This window comes from Accipiter gentilis, chromosome 14, assembly GCF_929443795.1.
Source record: "Accipiter gentilis chromosome 14, bAccGen1.1, whole genome shotgun sequence".
Lineage (NCBI taxonomy): Eukaryota > Metazoa > Chordata > Aves > Accipitriformes > Accipitridae > Astur > Astur gentilis.
Genome location: NC_064893.1, coordinates 24381122 through 24400202, shown reverse-complemented (window position 1 = coordinate 24400202; position 19081 = coordinate 24381122). Strand labels below are relative to the sequence as shown.

The 19081-nt window shown below is 43.1% G+C and overlaps 1 protein-coding gene, 1 long non-coding RNA gene and 1 other non-coding gene across 8 annotated transcripts in view; all 3 read right to left on the bottom strand.

The window, feature by feature from the left end:
• Positions 1–7020: 7020 nt before the first annotated feature.
• On the bottom strand, positions 7021–8856 carry LOC126045691 (uncharacterized). The gene is made up of 2 exons (XR_007508128.1): positions 8209–8856; positions 7021–7677 (listed from the first exon to the last, which is right to left on the bottom strand). It is a non-coding gene; the product is annotated as an uncharacterized LOC126045691 (long non-coding RNA).
• LOC126045937 (small nucleolar SNORD12/SNORD106) lies at positions 7749–7837 on the bottom strand. The gene has a single exon (XR_007508172.1). It is a non-coding gene; the product is annotated as a small nucleolar SNORD12/SNORD106 (small nucleolar RNA).
• Positions 8857–18059: 9203 nt separating the features above from the next.
• The window catches only part of STAU1 (staufen double-stranded RNA binding protein 1), a 34562-nt gene continuing 33540 nt past the window's right edge, over positions 18060–19081 (bottom strand). For all 6 annotated transcript variants that reach the window (XM_049816598.1, XM_049816604.1, XM_049816600.1 and 3 more), the window contains one exon: positions 18060–19055. In XM_049816598.1, the coding sequence (XP_049672555.1) occupies positions 18968–19055 (88 nt within the window). In that variant the 3' untranslated portion in view covers positions 18060–18967. The remainder of the gene's footprint in view (positions 19056–19081) is intronic.

Genomic DNA, 19081 nt, shown 5'->3' with positions numbered 1-19081 from the left:
ATCAGTAATTCGCCCACTCTGGTCCACATACATGCAACAACTAACATTGATCACTGTGCATACCCCTCCTTGTGAGGCTAATAATAGATCTAGAGCCATACAATTTTGTGATACTATTTTTGATAAACCAATAGTTTCTTCTTGGAGCGCTCCAATAGCATCTATGGCTTTATTCTCAATTATCTCTATTACAGCTGAGATGTTTACTATAGCCTTTTCTAACTCGCTAACCCTCAGAGATGGGATTAGCCATGGCACGAAGCTATGATACCCCATCGGCCTTTCTATTAAGGGGTTACTCGTCCTTCAGTTTGATTGAAGCGGCTCTTCGTTTTCTTCTCATGGGATTCCGTGGTTTTTTATCAATAATAGTAATGTTGGGAACCAGGGCACCTAAAGTACCTGCTCCCTGCCACCCAGAGGCAAAGTCTTCTGGGCTGTTGTACCACATAACCAATACCACCCTGTTCCTAACGGAACCGGGAGGCCAGCGTAATTAAGTAACTGAAATGCTGGGTCAATAGTTGTCATGTTCAATGAGATGGATTTATTGCAACTTGAATATTCCCCAGCAAACGTACCATTCCCTGAGCTTAACAGGCAACAGACTCCTGACATATTGGCTATTATTGTTTTCATTTCCAACCTTTGGCCCCACTTGGCTTGGGGATCTTTCCTGAGAGTGGTATTTTTCCAGAAAGTAACATTTGTCCAAGAGACATTCAATGGCAATGGGACACCTATCAAGGGCACTCCATGACCAGAATGCCTTGGCATTTGGGTACAAACCCAACAATCAGTCTTGTTTATAATTTGAGTAATGTTCCGTGTCAATTGTACATACAAATTCTCTTGCCAAGCAGCCACACTAATTGCCTGTAGGTTTACCAGGATTATGCAAATCTTAATCCACATTCTATCTTTGCAGTTTGAGCTTCAGGGGTCCCTGGACTTCAGAGGTGCAAACCTTTCATGGAGCTTTTTTTAATCTAGTGTGATGTACCCAGGCATTCTGTTCTTTGATCTTGATTGCTGTAAAGGAGGTGAGGAGTACCTGGAACAGTCCTTCCACTGTGGTTCCAGAGTTTTTTCTGTAAGAGGCTTTATATACAAATAATCTCCAGGTTGTATATTGTGCACAGGTCCATCTAAACCTCTCCCCCAAGTCCCAATCCCATGCTTTCTGATTCTATTGAGCTGCTTGCCCAATGCCACCATGTAGGAAGTCATAATTTTGTCCCCAGCTTGTACGGACATCCCTCTCCGTATTCCACAGGGTTGTCCATACAAGATTTCAAAGGAGCTCAGTCCTTCCTTCGCCCTTGGTCTTGTTTGTATGTGCAAAAGGGCTAAAGGAAGAGACTGAGGCCAGGCCAAGTTTGCTTCTTGTCCTAATTTCACAATTCGCTGTTTAATTAAGTGGTTCATTTTTTTCCACTTGGCCACTCGACTGAGGGCGATATGGGGTATGAAGCTGCCAATCTATGCCCAAATGATGGCTAATTTGTTGTACCACTTTTGAGACAAAATGTGGTCCTCTGTCAGAGGATATAGTTGCTGGATATCCAAAGCATGGTATTATCTCTTGTACTAATATTTTAGTTACTTCCCAAGCTTTAGTTGTTCTGGTTGGGAATGCTTCTGGCCAACCTGAAAAGGTATCAGTTAATACTAATAAATATCAATACCCCCCCTTTTCTTGCAAGTTCTGTAAAATCAATCCGCCATTGTTGTCCGGGCCTATTTCCTTTCCCAATTTGGCCCATTTCTGGCCTGGGGGTATTCTTAGGATTAGTCTGGAGGCAAAGGTCACACTGTTGAGTCACCTGTCTCACCTTCATGTACAAATTTCTGGCCACAATTTATCTTATTAAATGTTTATACAAAGCCTCTATTCCCCAATGTCTTTTCCTATGTTCCTCCCATACTAGATACCATAGTAGGCAAGAGGGAATGATTAGTTTCCTTTGTGGGGTATGAGCCCACCCCTCTTCATTATATGACCCTTCTAGATCTGTAAGAAGCTTCTGATCTTCCTCAGTATACTCTGGCTTACCTTCTAGAGAGATTCTCCTGTCAGGGACTAGAGCCCCTTCTGTTTTTACCTCTGTTTTAGCTCCTTGTTTTGCCTCTCTGTCCACCAGCTCATTTCCTTTTTCTAAATCTGAGCTCACTTTCTGGTGTGCCTTAACATGCATGATTGCCACTTTCTCAGGAAGTTGGACAGCCTCCAATAGCTTCAAGATTTCTTCTACATGTTTGATATTTTTCCCTTGAGAGTTCAATAATCCTCTTTCTTTCTGGATTGCTCCGTGTGCATGTACAACCCCGAAGGCATAGTTTGAGTCTGTATAAATATTCACAACTTTGCCTTGGGCCAATTCCAGGGCGCAGGTCAGGGCAATTATTTCTGCCTTCTGTGCAGAGGTATTCACGGGCAATGGCCCCGACTCTATTATTACTTCTTGACTGGTAGTAATGGCACATCCCACACGTCACCTACCACTAACTGCTTCTGTCTGTGAACCAGTTTTCTCCGTTTTCCATAGGCCTGTCCCTCAGGTCTGGACAGCTTGCAGATGTTGCTTTGATAGTTTCCAAGCAGTCATGATGCACCAGTTCTCCTGTGTTTCCACTGAGGAAAGCTGGGTTGACAGTGTTAGTAACTACGATCTCCACATCATCCTGTTCTACCAGTATAGCCTGATATCTCAGGAATCTCTGTGGAGAGAGCCAGTATCCACCCTTTGCTTCCAGTACTGCTGATACTGTATGGGACACCAAAACGGTCATTTTCTGGCCCAGAGTGAACTTCCAGGCTTCCTGTATGTTCAGTATCACAGCTGCAACTGCCCGCAGGCATCTAGGCCAACCCTTTGCAGTCGCATCTAACTGCTTAGAGAAGTAGGCAACTGGCCATCGATATGGACCCAGATCTTGTGCTAATATTCCCAGGGCAATGCCCTGCTGCTCGTGAGAGAAAAGAAAAAACAGCTTACTCCTGTCTGGGACTCCTAAGGCCGGGGCTGACATCAAAGCCTTTTTCAGTATCTCAAAGGCTCATTTGGTTTCCTTATTCCACTCAAGGTGTTTCTGCTCAGTGGCTGTTAGTGCATACAGTGGTTTAACAAGCAGTCCATTTAGATCCACAGTCAGCACCACCCAGTCATCCCCAGAAAAGTCCGTAACTCTTTTACCATCCGAGGTCTCTGGGTTTGGCATATTGCTTCTTTGCGAGCCTGTCCCAAAGTTCTTTGTCCAGCACTAATTTCATAGCCCAAATAATTCACTTTGGGCTGCATCACCTGGGCCACCTTCTTAGATACCTGGTACCCCTGGAGCCCCAAGAAATTCAGCATCCAGGTCATACAGTTATTTTCTGTTTTGGTGGCAATTGGGATATCATCCACATACTGTAACAATTTTCCTTCCTCAGATGGGATTTCCCAGGATTCCAAGTCTTTCGCCAGCTCATTGCTGAAAATGATAGGACTATTCTTAAATCCTTGTGGCAACACTGTCCAAGTGAGCTGGGTCTTCCAACCATTCTTGGGGTTTTCCCATTCGAATGCAAGTAATTTTTGGCTGGCTTCATGGAGAGGGAGGCAAAAGAAAGCATCCTTCAAGTCTAAAACAGTAAACCAGGTTAGTTCGGGTGTCAACACAGTCAGCAAGGTGTATGGATTTGCCACTACCAGGTAAAGGTCCTCAGTTATCTTATTCACAGCCCTTAAGTCCTGGACCACTCGATATGACCCATCAGGTTTCTGAATGGGTAATATAGGAGTGTTGAAATCAGATTCACACTCTTTTAATAATCCTAATTGCAAAAGTTTTTCTACTACCAGCCGGGTTCCTTCCCTGTGTTCCTTCTTTAGGGGATATTGTTTAATTCTCACCGGTTGTTGGCCTTCCTTGAGCCTGACTTCCAACAGGTGGAGCATTTTTCACTCTTCCAGGTACATTGGTGGCCCATACCCCAGGGTACACCTGATCTAAGACTTCCTCGCTAATTTTTCCTTCTGAGTGGAGACTGGTTAAAGTTAGACTCAATATCTGAATATATTGCATATCTTTTACCTCGAGTAATTTCTCCCTTCTCAAATACAATCTTTGCCCCCAATTGTTCCAACAAATCTCTCCCCAAAAGTGCCTTTGGGGAGTTAGGCATATACAAAAATTTGTGCATGCCCCATTGTTTTCCTAATTTATATTCTAAAGGCTTACAAAAATATGCCTTTTCACTTTGGCCAGTCACCCCTTTTACCATGACATAATCATCTCCCAGGGGCATCAAGGCTTAATTCAAAACAGAGTACGTTGCCCCTGTATCAACCAAAAATTCTACCTCTTGTTATTTCCTCCCTAGCTTAATTATAACCAGTGGATCCACTAGGATGGATTCCCCAGGCCCCTGTCAATCTTCCTTCACATGGGCTACTGTTCTTACTGCCCGATTGCTTCACCCCCTCTCCTTGTTCCTTGGACATTCCTTTTTCCAATGACCTAATTTCTTACACAAAACACATTGATCTTTGCCTAGTCGGGACACGTCTCTTCTAGGCCTCTTTTCCTCCTCTTCCTGGATGACTGCCATTAGTTTCCTTTGCCCTTGACTATATTTTTCCTCTCTCTACTAAATACCCTCCATGCTTCATCCAACAATACTTCCAAATTTCTACTTTCTGTAGGGCATAACTTCTGGAGTTTGTGCCTTATATCCCCTGTGGATTGACCCCAAAACAGGGAGGCTAATTTTTGTATCCCTACCTCTGACCCAGGATCCAGCAGTGTGCTGCGGTGCATTACATCCCTCAGTCGATCCAGGAATTTGGATGGGGACTCAGAATGACCTTGTTTGACTGCATATAAAGCTGACCAATTTATAGTCTTGGGGATTTCCCTCTCCATTCCCTCCATGATCCACTCCTGATACTCCTGCAGTTTTTCCATATGCGCAGATCTATTAACATCCCACTTCGGATCTTGGAGAGGGATATATTCCTCAACGTCCCCTCCGGTAATCCTATAATGATCTTCAGCCAAATTCCCTGCTGTTTTTAAAATCAGTTGTTTCTCTGTCTCAGTCATATATTCTAATGATAGCTATATGTCTTTCCAATCAGGGTTACGCTGTTTTACAATAAACTGGAAATGTTTGGTTACGCTTACCTGATCACTCCTGTAATCCTTTGCAGCCCTTTTCTATTCCCCTAAATCAGTGGTGGAAAAGGGTACCTTGATTAGCATCGTCCCACCATCAGGCCCTACCGCCTCTCAGAGAGGTGCTTGGCAAGGCTGTTGCGGCAGATTTCTTCCTATTACAGGAAGATACAGGACTGTCCGGGGGCTGGAAGTTCTGTCCGAGTCCGCCTCCTGCCCCTGTGGTCGAGGGGGAGCCTTACACAAATCGGTTACATCTTGTTGGTACCTGGTGAATTTTGTTTGCTTTAGTACACCTTTGTCCAATACTACATGCCGAGCAACACCACCTCAGTTTACCTCTAAGCTCTGTTATTTTCTCACTCAAGTGTGAGTACCATGATGGGGTCCTGTGGTGGTACCATCCCACAGTTCCTTTGCCACTCTGGATTATTTCAGAGGGTAAAAAAAACATATCTGCATGAGACTTCATCCCACTTTCCTTCTCTCCTTAAAAACATCAGTTGCAAAAGAGTATTATAATCAATTGCCCATTGAGTGGCCAATTAGCTTCGCTTTCCAATTTATACAAAGGCCACCATTAGTTACAATATTTAATAAGGGTCTTCCTGCTTTCCATGCCTCCAGTCCTGACAACAATACCTTTTCAATGAGCGAGTACACACCCTAAAAGACTCTTTTCAAAATTCCCCCTTGAGTGTTACCCATTTTATAACTTCTATTGATTCTTACTTTTGCTCTTGCTAATTCTTTTAGTGAGTTTCCACACAAATCGCTTCTCACACTTCCTTAGTTTTCTCCCAGTCCTCTTCCCACACATCCCAGATTTCTGGGATCAGATTTTCCTTTCCACACACCAACATCACTACTTCAGATTCTTGTTGGGTTCTTTCCCAATTATGAAACTGGGGTTTGGGGAAAGCACTTCAGGCACTCTGCCTTCTGCCTACTGGATATACAATACCACCTTTTCCCACAAAATCTGCACTTCAACAAAACCCAAGCATGGTGCCAGATTTCATATAGCCTAAGAACAAGCCCACATGTAAAGCAGGGAAATACCCCTATTTGTCCACCAACACTGGAACTTATAGACATCTGAAAGCTGTTCCCAGTCTAAAGCCACTTTCCACCCCACAAAAATAATATATGCTCCCTTTAAATAATACTGCTCATTCCCCCTTTCTATCCAATGCCCACTTTCATTCAAATACTCCCAAGGTTCAAGTCCAAACCAGGGAAGGAGTCATTCCTTTCACCCTGTTCCTTCATCAACATATATTCATAAATTATCTAAACACAAACAGAAAAACATGATTCAAATTATACTATTCATCATCCCAGTTAACATCCATCCAACAGCTGCAAATATAAAGATACACCAAGCGCAATTGCGAGGAGGTCCTCTTACCTTTCTCCTGCCTCTTTTATACCACTCATCGGTAGGTCCATCCTGGCTCCCGGCACTGGGATGCAGCAGTGAGCTCAGATTTGCTTGATCTGCTCCCAAGATGGCTAGCAGCCACCCTATCAGTCAGCAAATCCCCTTGTTAGTATACAGGGTACCCTCCTCCCATACGGGGACTATGCTGCACACCAGACGTCTCTGCGTGATTTACCAGCTGCCCCGGCCATGTGTATGACATACAGGCTTCCCTTGTAAAACATACCGTGTTTAGTCCACGGCTTCAGAAGGTTGTTGTCTCCTCCTGCGGTGAGCAGCTGGGAGCAGAGGCTCCTCCGAGAGAAGTTCTCGGGGCATGCCTAGGGGCGTCCGCTCCAGCGGATCGCGCAGCCAAGCAGAGTCTCCTGCCTGGCTCACCAAACTGACATGTTGAAAACAGATTTCACAGCCTGTGAGATTGTAAATTAAGTATGTTTATTCAGTGCTGGGCAGCACAGGGGGTTAGTCCCACCAAAGTCATGCACGCCTGACGAGGCAACTAGCTCCAAATTTATACAGTCAAGTATTACATATACATAAGGTTTCTCAATACGCCTATACATATGCATGACCTATCCCCACTTCATATTAAAATTAGTCCCAAGGAGTCATTTTCATAAATTCCTCCTGACTGCGCTTGCGCAGCCCCTCCTTGTGGTGGTCGTCGGGGGTCGTGAAGATGAAGGCAGACAACTCCCTCTTCGTCACTGCTAGTAACCTTTTACTCTTGTGCAGACTCAGATGTTCCTTGGCTCTGATCCAAACCGCAGGGTCGGTTTTAGCTGGTTCTTAAGGCAAGTCTCTAGCTCTTACCAGGAACTGTCCTTTGTGAGGAACTGCAGGACTTCTTACCTCAGTTATTTTATACAATAATTGGCAAAACATTGAACACTATCTATCAGCTTGATTCTTTGGGCTGCACAGCAGCCTAGATAATTATTAAGCAGTGTTTTATCTACCAAGATTCCCTTAAACCGCCCCCCCCTTCTCTCAGCCGAGCAAGCCGCATGCCTGACCCTGCCGCCCATCAGGTCTCCCGCAGTCTCTGCACCCTCCGCCTCGGCAGCGTCCTGCGAGCAAAGCCCAAGGGAACAGTTAGTACCGGGCCCCGCAAGTGCGTGGGACACAGCGGGCGCTGCCCTCTGGTGCATCAGACACGATTTGGCTTGAACAGTGAGAAATCAACACTGTCGCTCTGACGGGGAAAAAAATGTCATCACGTCCACCAGAGAGGCCCCGGGTGGCCCACGGCCGCACACCCGCGCCACGCTCCCGCCCCCCCCCCCCCCCCCCCGGCGGGTCCGGGTGACCTCGTCTAAGACCTCCCCGGGAACGGCGGCCGCTCGTCGGGAAACAGGGCGGTAGCCCAGAGAAGAGCACTTGGGGACGGGGCCCCCCAAGGCGGAGCCGAGAAGAGGCGGCCATGCTGCCGGCCCACACCGCTCCCTCAGCGAGCGGGCGGGTGACGAGGCGATGCCGGCGGCCGCCAGAAGCCCGACAAGGCGGGGTAGGGGCCCCAGCAAGAAAGGGCAGAAGGGGATAGCCCGGACCCACCATCGCCCGCCCGCCCGCCCCCCCCCCAGAACCCGACCCACACTCACCTCAGCCACGCCGGAGCAAGAGAGCGATGGGCGCCGCGCGAGGGCTTTTATAGGGGCCGCCGGCCCCGCCCCGGGCCCGCCCACGCTGAGGCGGGAGGGCGGGCGGGCGCACGGCGCCATGTTGGGCGGTGCTGCTCGGGCAGCCGGCGGGAGCAGTCGTTTGTCCTGCCCTCCCCTTTCCTGCCCTCCCCTCCCGTTCCCTGTGGAGGGGCTCCCGCTCCTAAGGGAGGCGATGGCGTGAGTCGTTCACTCCGCGCTCCGACGGGCTCGGAGCCGGTAGAGGTGGCGCGAGGTGCGCCCGGCAGCGGGGCCGCCATTTCGCGGTGGAGGGCAGGACGGGGCGCGGGGCGAGCTCGGCCGCGCCGCTGCTCGCTGGCCCCGTTCACCTCATGGCGGGGAGCGCGTTTAGTGCCTGCAGCCCGCTCCAGGGCCGGTAGGGTGCCCGGGCTTGATGTAAGGAGAACGGGTGAAGGCGGGCGCGGCTGCAGGCCTACCGCCGGGCTGCGGCACCGCGGGGCGGCACTGGGCCCCGGTGTGGGTGTAGGGGAGGTCCGGAGATTGAAACTGGGCAAGTGCTGCCTGTGCCCCAGGCTTGGGGCATCGGTACGTCTACCGCGCTTTGCCAGCGTCGGCGAGTATGGCTTTGGAAATTTAATTTTCTCTTCGTTTTCTTCTTACAAAGGAAAAAAAACAACCCCGGCGGGTTCAGAGGTGTTTAGTGACTTGTCCAAAGGCACGTGCAAATGCAGTGGCAACATGAAGCCTGTGACCCAACCTTAATCCAGAGCAGGAGCCCCCAAACCATTAATTCAAGGACTGCCCACTTACACCACTGTATTTCTGCCAGCTCAGGCTCCCTGCTGATGGGCGACTGGGTTGCACCTCAGGTTTGTGTCACTGGGGGGATGCCTACCGCAGTTTGGGGGACCCTCGCATCACAGTAGCAGTTATTTTACTATTGGGTGGCCCTAGACAGGCAAATTATGTTGCATTAAGTAGTTTGCCACTGAGTAACACGAGGAATGGAATAGAGGGCAAAGGATGTGTCTTGAATGAGAACAGCCTGCCTTGTAACCTGAGCGCTGCCATGTGCAGTGATTTTGGTAATCCAAGCACTGCCACATGCAGTGATTTTATAGCTATAAATTCACCTTGGAGGGTGAATCCAGTCATCCATATCTAGTGGAGACCTGCCACATGACATCTTTGAAAACACATTGAAGGTATTTTCAGTGCCCTACACTCACAGAGTGTGTACATCTATTCAGAGAGGTCAGTCAAGCACAGCATTTCATCCCTCACCAGTGGTATAGCAGGGGATACCACCGTATGATTCAGGAATAAATGTTCTGCAGCCATGACCCCCCCCTCCCAGCACCTCCTGGGGAAGGTAGGAACTTTTGTCACTAGAATAAGACCAACTAAAGAGATGGGGTTGAAATGGAGTCAGAGTGCAAGAGGCAGGGGAAGGCACAAAGCCATATGCAGTTTTACATAGGCAGGGTGGTCTTTTGGGCTAAACACAGGAGTTCAACAACCCTGTGTTCTGCAGTAAGCAGCTCTGGGCTAGGCTAGCTCAAAATCATGTAATTGCTGCACTCTTTGGGGTTTTTCTGTTTGTAAAATACACACTGGTTACACTAAGGCACCAGGCATAGGTGTTCACTTGCTCACTCTGACTGGTATGAGGTGTTAGCATTGTGTGACTTGTCACATCAGTGCTTCAGCAATCCAGCTGTTACTTTGGTATCAGGCTTTTACTAATTAAATAGGGATTCAGTGACAAGGGGACCAGATCAAGCTGATGGCAAGGTGAATATGTCCTGTGGGACCAATGGAAGGGGTAGTTCAAGGATAGTGCTTGAAATGCGATGAGAACAAGAAAAGGCACATGGTCGATTTGTCAGCTAGTTTGCAAACATAGAGCGAAGGCTCTGCAACTCTGCCTAGAGAAGCCACAGGAGGGATTTCAGACACCCTGAAATGAGTAAGCCTGTCTTGTTTTATTCACCTCCTTGTCTAGTAGTATCTACAGACATACATACTGCAAGTACATAAATAGGCCTTATAGTATGTTTGGCATAACACTGCATAATTCAGCTACCATTAAAATGCCTTTTCCAAATTAAATGTGTTTGTAGGCAACTAATTCTTGAAAGCAGCTTATCAAACATGACTTGTGGAATAAATCTCAATCCCATTAATCCAAGTTCCAGAACACCAAAAGATGAAAAGACAATCGAAGGACATTTTAAGAGGATTACAGGGAAAACTAATCTTGTTACACTGCAAACCCATGTCACATGTACAACGCAAAAGGAACTGTAAATGTGATTTGTGTTGCCTAGCTTGGCAAGGAAGGAAAAATGGGAAGGTCTGGGATGTTAAAACAGCTGCGGCAGAGCTTAGTATCAAATTTATTTGATTTCCCTGGGTTTTATTCTCTTTGGCAGAACCACATTGAAAATCTCTTTAGCTAGAGGAGTTCGTCAACTCAATCAGGACTTGTCGCAAGCCTCACTGAACTCTGGAAGTTCCTCAAGAGGTGGCTGAAGTCAGGACATACTCAACTCCCAATTCTCCTTGTTATTTGCTTGTAGAGGGACCTCTTCCGTGGAGCATTGCTGGCCAGAGCAGCCAGCATGTGAAAGCTTTGCTTCACAGCCGATTAGCAGGAGTTTTGGCCGCAGGACAGCTACGTACTTTTCTTGCACAAGGTGGTTATTCACTGCAGCCGCAGGCAACAGCATGCTGGGCTGGGCCTCTCCAGTCTTGTGTCCCTGTGTTTGCTCTTGTATGAGTCATGCAGAAGCAGTTACTCTGTCTAACTTTACAAGACTGGCCAAAGTGAAGGTAAAAGGTTAAAAGGCAGTTAGTCACATGCATTTTTTAAAAGTACCACAACTTCTGAAGAATGCTTTTGTATTATATGCCAGCCTTCACAGGCACACATTTTCAGCTTCTTCTAAATGCCAACACTGACTGCTAGCACAGAATCATTCTTTTCTCTAGGAAGCAGAAACCTGATGAATGAAGAAATGCTTCTGAATTGCTAAACAAGACCTTGTTAATCTCATAGGATGATTAAATATTTTACATGCCAGCATTTAACTGCTACATTGTTATGTTCAGGGTTGTTTTTTTAAATCAGAACCGAATATGAAGAAATGTAAACTTCAGTTGGGATGTAATTTCTGACTTCCTGACATAGTAACCTAAACTAAAAACCCAGCACCAGATGCCTCCAATATTCAGGAAATTTCTTATACAGTTTGTAATTTTCCAGCATAAAATTTTGTAACAGAATTAAAAAAAAAGGTATGCATCAAGAAAGCCATGAAAAGATCTCTCTGAACTGTTGGGTCAGCAACTTCACCATGGAGCACTATGATAATCAAAATAAAACAGCACACTGACAGGGTATTGAAAAGAATCTTTGTGAGCATCTGCCAAATCATACACACTCATCTTCTGGCATATGAAAAATGCTAAACACAAAATTCACGGAATGGATTAAAGGGCAGTAAGAAAGAAACTGCCATAATTTAGTTGTGGAGCCAGAATTTTTCTAGCCTGCAACTAAAACTAGAAACAAAGGAAGACTGAATGACCCAGCTGAGTTTCAGGAAAAGAGACCCAGCAGGAACATGTACTCAGATTTACAAGTTTAATAGGCATTTTTGCACATAAATTACATTCTCTTTTTTTTTCTTCCTACAGACTGTCACGGGTTTCCTTCCAAAAACGATAGAAATGGATCACAGCTACACTGTGACTGTAGCAGGAACTTTGGGCCTATTTACAGCAGCAGGTTTAGAGGTCGGTAGCTATGGATCACCAGGGACACAAAGCACACTCAGGGAGAGATGCCAACATTCATTTTCTGATGAACACAAATCTTCCTTAGGGATGCTGCAGATTTTTAGGGTATGACCATTGCAGTGAGTCTTAGGGTGAGCCAGAACACTCCACCTTGCAGGACTGGGTCCTTTGCTGCTTTTATGCACCTGTTCAGGTTTAGCCTTAAAATTGATCAAAATGTTTTAACAGTATTTCCAAGCTCAGATAAAGCATTTAAAACGTGGAAACAATAAATGCCTGTTAGATGAGCAACTGCCTTGTTAACAGCTTTGTACTAAGGATACAGCAATTTCTGATGCTGTGTGACACCAGTAAGAGAGTAAGCCTCTTTATGAATTAAAATCACTAGCAGGAAGGGAGGGGTGAGCATGCCACACAGCTAAAGGCTAAATTCCTAGAAGAAAGTGCCAACAAAAAATACCAACAAGAAAATGGGGAGTAATGGGAGCATTGACAGGGAATTTGGAAACATCTGTCTGTGAACCACAGGGTTCATTCCCTCTCTCCCTCCAGAGGACCATGGGCTCAAGCACTTTGAGACACTGTATATGCAAGCTTGTGCACATTCACAGTTTGAACACTTATCACGTGCTTGTTTGCAGTGGGACTAGCTTTAATATCCAGCCTAAACAAAACCACACCATGTTCAGCATGTGGCGAAAGGCCGTTAAAATCACTGAAGTTATATCCAGTTGACTGATGAATGACAAGAGGTCTGCATTTGACCCAGTTTAAGTATCAGTTTAATCTAGGTACATCTTCCCTATCTGCATACAATTATGGACCAGCAGAATGGAGAGGGGTTAGACAGTAAAAGGTCTTAAATAACATTTTTTCTTTTAAATAAAAATCAGCATTGGATTTCTACATCAGCCCTTTAGCACATGGAAATACAAAAAGTTAAAACACCAGTTACCTTTGAAGTACAGTACAAGAGAAAGCACAACAGAGTTATTGCTAAGAATGCTTGGAAGAGACAATTATTTAAATGTATTTAGCCTTTGTGAGTTTGAAGTAGCGTATTTTCTTCAAGTTTTTATCCACTTTAGTTATTAAAATAATTTGGTGTCTCAACATTTTAATACATAAGCTCCTCTGTATCTACTTAACAAGCTTTAAAGGAAATTTACACACTTCTTATGCAAATGCAGTGGCAGTTTGTAGGACAGTTATACCAAATCTTATTTACAACAAACTACAAATGGATTTATTTTTCCAGTGATGCCTTCCTTGCCCAATTGTTTTTTTCCAGGCAAGAGCCAAATAGTCATCTTGGTTAAAACCAAGCTACTGTGTGAAAACAATGAAAGCCATACTTAAGCAATCAGACCACAATATATATCCCTAATGTGATGTATTTGCTTGTGGCTTTAAAATGGTAGAAGAGCAGTTTGAGAGATTGCACCCATGAAAAAATGGGAAATAGGGATTAGTGTCTGTAGAGATGCCCAGTTGTCCCCAAACAGATTTTGCACTTGGACTTTGACATGAAACATATCAGAGGTTTTGTCCCTTAACACAGGGTTGGGATTACCTTCTTTGGGAGCACTAATCTCCCTTCTGAAAAGAGAAAAAAAAACCCTGGCATTTAAACATAAAAGATTATCTTTTGGTTGGAAATAGTAAAGATAAATGAAAGAGTGGTAGGAGAGGAAAGTACTGAAAGCATAATCTGAAGAATATTTTCTGTATGATTAACATGGGACATTTAAAAATCTAAAACACCATCTATTAGCAGGATGTTAAAAAAATACTGTGAAATTTGAAGTGGGCTTATAAGTAAAGGTTAAAAGCACTATAATTTTTTCATTTCTAATCAAATACAATTTTGTTGCATTAGGATACTCCCTTACAAAATAATGTTTTGTCAGAGAATAAAATACACTCTTGGATAAGTATTATTCACCATCTGTATGCTTTTATTTAGTTCTAATCCAGAGATTAAATGAATACCCTAGAGATTTTAATTTGCTCTAACAACTTAATTCTTTCCCCCAGCTTCCTTCCATGGGATGTTCAGGTTCTTGCTCAGAAGCTCCTGAGTATTAATTAAGCATATGGATCCAATCAGCAGCTAAAGGGAAGCAATACAGCATGTCACAGCCACAGAGATGAAGCTGAGTATTTTCAGATTTGTAACCACCCCTGGAGCAGCATTTCTTTGAGCTTAAACAGAGGAGTTGTCTAAATAAAGCCACTTAAATATAGAAGCCCTTAAGGACAATATTACATTGATTCACGCTTTTTCTGTTGGTTTCTATCTGCAGACTTTCAAAATAAAAGCAGTAAACCATTACATGGTTTCTTTATAACAGAAGATTAATGAAGCACTATACACACATCCTATCCCTTCCTGCAGTTAGGCACTTTTGGAACCTCCACCATTTGTCTCTATACATTAGGACAGAATAAAACTATTTTTAACTTTGATCAGTGGGTTAGAACAGAATTTTGGTTTGAACCTTAGGTAACATAATAAGTGCAGTGGAACTCCAAGTACAGCTACATTTAACTCTGTTACTAAAATTTGGCCAGAGAATTAAGAACAAGGGTAACTACCCTGCTGACTCCAGACTCGGCTAGTCCTTTCAGATAGGATTTATCCTAAGGAAATATCACCTGTCTATATCCTAAAAAACCCCAACAAAAAGTTATGGGAATTATTTTAATATTATGGAACAAACAGGTATCCCAGTGAATCCAGGTTGCTTCTCATTCTGTAGACACATTTTAGCTATCCTATAGGTCAGCATTCCCCAAAATAAATTTTGCTCAAATCCTTCTTTTCATTACGATCTCCAACCTGTAACCAAGAATGATGGATCATGAAAAGTCATGTTTCTTCCTTTGGGGAGCCAGGACTTCCTACTAACAAATAAAATATTCTGCTTTAAAAAATTTCCTGACCAATTTTCATTATTCCCCTTTAACTTATGTGAGGCAGTTTTTCTCTCAAGCATAGCAAACTGACCTATTCAAGAAAGCAGATAATATTCCAAAATCCCTGGATGAACACGGACTACCTTCCTTCTTTTACACCAACTTTAGAGTGCAACTTGTTACTTAGGAGACTTGAACAGCAGCCTTTAAGCTTGGTAAACCAGCACTGGCAAAAGCTTCATTTGTCAGGTTTCAGATCCAGCACATCTACAAAGCCACTCTTCAGGTTCTTGCACATTATACAGGGGCATTGCAATGAGACATTTGACTGCACCTCTTCAAACAACACTGGCACAGTATCATTCTTTTGAAAAGAGTCATTATTTGTAGCGTAGCTGTATACTTGTTTGAGTAAGAAAAGGCTTGAAGGAAAGCAATACAAAAGCTACTAGAATTTAGAGGTTGGCTTAAGGCTTTGAAATTTGAGAAAACAGTACTGAGTGCTATCTTTCCAATACCAGAAAATAACATGAAGACTGGAGTCTCTCAAAGTCTAGACATGTGAAGGAGTACAGGCAGACAGGACATTTTCTTTGGTGAAGGAAAATGTATTACCTACACTGTCTGGTCTCTGCTGATCTTATTTACAAGCTGAACGACTGGAAAATGAACATAACTATTTCCAGAATCTGGTTTCCAAACTCTTCAGCTACTTCCTTTAAGCCTGCATGCTCCACATTTGGAAGCAGGATGGGCAGGCATTAAAAAAAGGCTCAAATGAACAAGACTGAAATGCACTGAAATTCAGTGACTCCTTCTGGCACATCACAGCTGCTGTTCCCCAGTAACCTGCCTCCTCGGGAATCGCCCTCAGTTACAAGTTACTAAATCAGGAGTGGAAGCCCCTTAGGATCAGACCTCCTTTCTCTGCCCTTCGAAGCAGCGGCCTAAGGGCAGCCCTACTTGCAGAACACTGGCTATAAAACTTACTTAAGAGGCTGGGACAATAAAGTGGTAAATTCCGAAAAGAAACAAGATCACTCTCTCAGTTGTTAGCACAATAGTTAATGAGCCTGATAGATGGGACTACATACTTTGTTCCCCTTACGCCCATTTGAAAGTGATTAAAGGGAAGTTCTCTGTAGCTGAACAGAACTCAGTATTTTGAGTGCAAAATTTCACAATTTACTAAATGTACAGCAGATCCTGGAACACTCAGATTAGTACTGCCATCTTGCCAGATACTTTTGGAAACATAGGAAAAAATGCATTAATTTACTAAAATGTTTGTGGCAATTTAAGCAAAGTCAAGTAAGATAATGGGGAGAAAAAGGCTTGGTGAAATGTGCTTGTGGGAGAACAACCCTAACCAATTAAGACCTGAATATGAGAAAGTAATTTTGGAACAGACCCTATACTTACAGTTTTCTATAATGGGATCATTACTGAAATGAAGCCTGAGTTAATGTACACTGATACTCATATTCAGAAGCTCCTGCTCATTCACTTGCCATCAAAAAGTTTCTTAAGATCAAAAACAAAATTTAAAAGTTCAAAGAAAGAATCCAAAAAGGCGAGGTGTCTTGCAGACAACACTTTGCTAGTATTCAGAAATGTATACTTTGTACCAGTACTAGCCTGCTAGACTACTGCAGTCAGAGAATTTCACCTTCACCTCAGTTTTCTCATATATGTATTCTTTGTAGAACACTTCAGTATCTGTTGAACAAAAGCATCAGATAAAGCCTTCAGGTGATTACATATAATATGTAGTCATTCTTCCTAGCCATTGCTGCATTAAGCACAGAGGAGACAACAGAAAAAGCCAGCAATTATAGTGCTGTAGGAAAAACACACTTTTATCTAGAACTCACTTCGGCTTACCTAGAATCCACATAGTGACCCGAAGTCTTCCATCGTGAGGCTGTGATTACAAGGTCTTTCACAAAAGAACCTTCTCTTACATAGAACCTCCAAGATGATAGATGCATTTAAGAGTATTGAAAACAGAGGTATCTATAACAAAGTACCTTAATTCAGGTTCATATGAAACATGGCATTATCAACAAATGAATGCTGCAAAATAGTCAGAAGAATAGGCTCTAGTCCCATCCAGTGAGAAAACTCCTAAGTAGCAGCGGATAAAGGTAGGGACACCAATTACACCGCTATCAACGTGGTATCTGTTTTCCAATATAAATTCTTTAGTAAGTAGTGTCTAAGTTGTAAGAATTTGCAATACAAAGCCTCAGCCTAGCAAGTTTCTTTTAATTTTTAAATGTACAACATTTTAGTTCTACAAATGTAAAAAAAAAAAACAAAACAAAACAAAACAAAAAAACCCAGAAAACCAAAAAACCAAACAAATGAAAAGCACCCCCCCAAAATTTACAATTGTTTTTCACTTATAATGATCAAAACCAACTTGATTCAATAAAATTTGGTATGCAGTTAATGTGGCCCAATTGCTTTTGATAATGCAAATGAAATGGCCGAGACATTTAGCTTTGAGACACAGCATATGCAGTAACTGCTTTCTATGACAAGAGTTACTACACGCACTGCAAACAGGCGTTTAGGAAGTGCTGCTACAGATTACCAGTTAAGTACACACTGAACGTAGTTCACATCCAAATAATACACTGTCATGTGTCAGTCTACGGTGCCAGTTTTTGTTTCTAGAGGGAAAGTTTTGTTTTGAAAAGTACTACCCCCCCAAATTACTAAGTGCAAGGCAAGGTTATGACTCAAATTACAAGCAAACAAGGAAACTTAAAAGTAGAGACTTAAACTTTGAAATCATACCAACCTGTTGTGCCAGGTTTCTTGTCATAATCACAACTTCAGTTTAAGCTCCCATTAATACAGTTGCACTAACACACTGTGGCACAAATAACAAAATGTACCCACATTACTTTTGAATTTCCTTGACCTTGCCAGGTTTTCACATCCTCCACATTACTAAATAGTAGTTATTTATATGTAATTGATAACCATTGTACAGTTACTCCATAGCTTTACAATACTGCCCGTACTATATCACAAGCATTACAAATCCTATAAAAAAGCAGCCCCTGTAGTGGCATACAAGAATAAATTAACCAAAAAAATTTAGTATTACCATTTATTGGTGACAAACACTACGTTTTACTTACATTCCATGGGGAGAAAAAATTCCAGCGTAAACAATGAACTGAAGCAGTACTTAACTTGCAAGGCTATCGTGCTTTACCTGGACCATATGCAAAAAACTTTATTGCGCACAGTTCAGTGCGCAATAACACAACATCAAAAGCAACACAGTTTATATATAAACATAGGTAATTTTTTTCAGCCCTACATGGAGATGTAATTAAACAGTATAAAGCACTCAAGGAAAATCAATCTGCGGTTTTATATGCACTACATTGAGATCATATCCTGTAATGTAGTGAGCTGTGTGCCATCTATACACACAATCCTTAAAACATAGATCAGAGATCATTTAAAGTCATGTTGCATTCAAGTTCCCCTACCCCCCACTCAAGAAAACTAGAAATTAACCAAAAATGATCAAACAAAGTTTAAAATGCCTAAAGTGTTTTAATTTATTCAACCGTTGGATAATTAAGCTAGGTTTGCGAAAATATTGGACTTTTTAAAATGGTGGGCACACAATTTGTTTCCAGTGAAACTTTGCTATTTCAATAAAAACAAAATAACCACATACATGGATATGATCTTCCCAAGTTAGTTCACAGATAACATGTCAGTCTCAGAAGACAAAGTTTCTAAACTGTGCTATTGTTCTAGATACAATTAAGAAACTTTTAAATGAAAAATTTATAGTGTCATTTCAATCAAAACAACATAATGAAACTAAAAATTTATCACTGTTTGAAGAAAAAGCAACGGTTATGATTTAGACACTACAGTAGGTTGTAAAGACTGTAGCACTCTAAAACAGTTAGGTTACATTAATAGGAAGCATTTGATTTTCTCTGGTGCTTTCAGGTTTGGGTCCAGTCAAAAGCCTTTTTTAGGCAGTGCTGTCCAGTGTTTGTCCCAAAGTGTTTGAGTTAGCCGGTTTGAGAAGAGGGTCACTTTCCATTTCTTGTTTCACACATCTACAAATGAGAAAACACCTGTCACT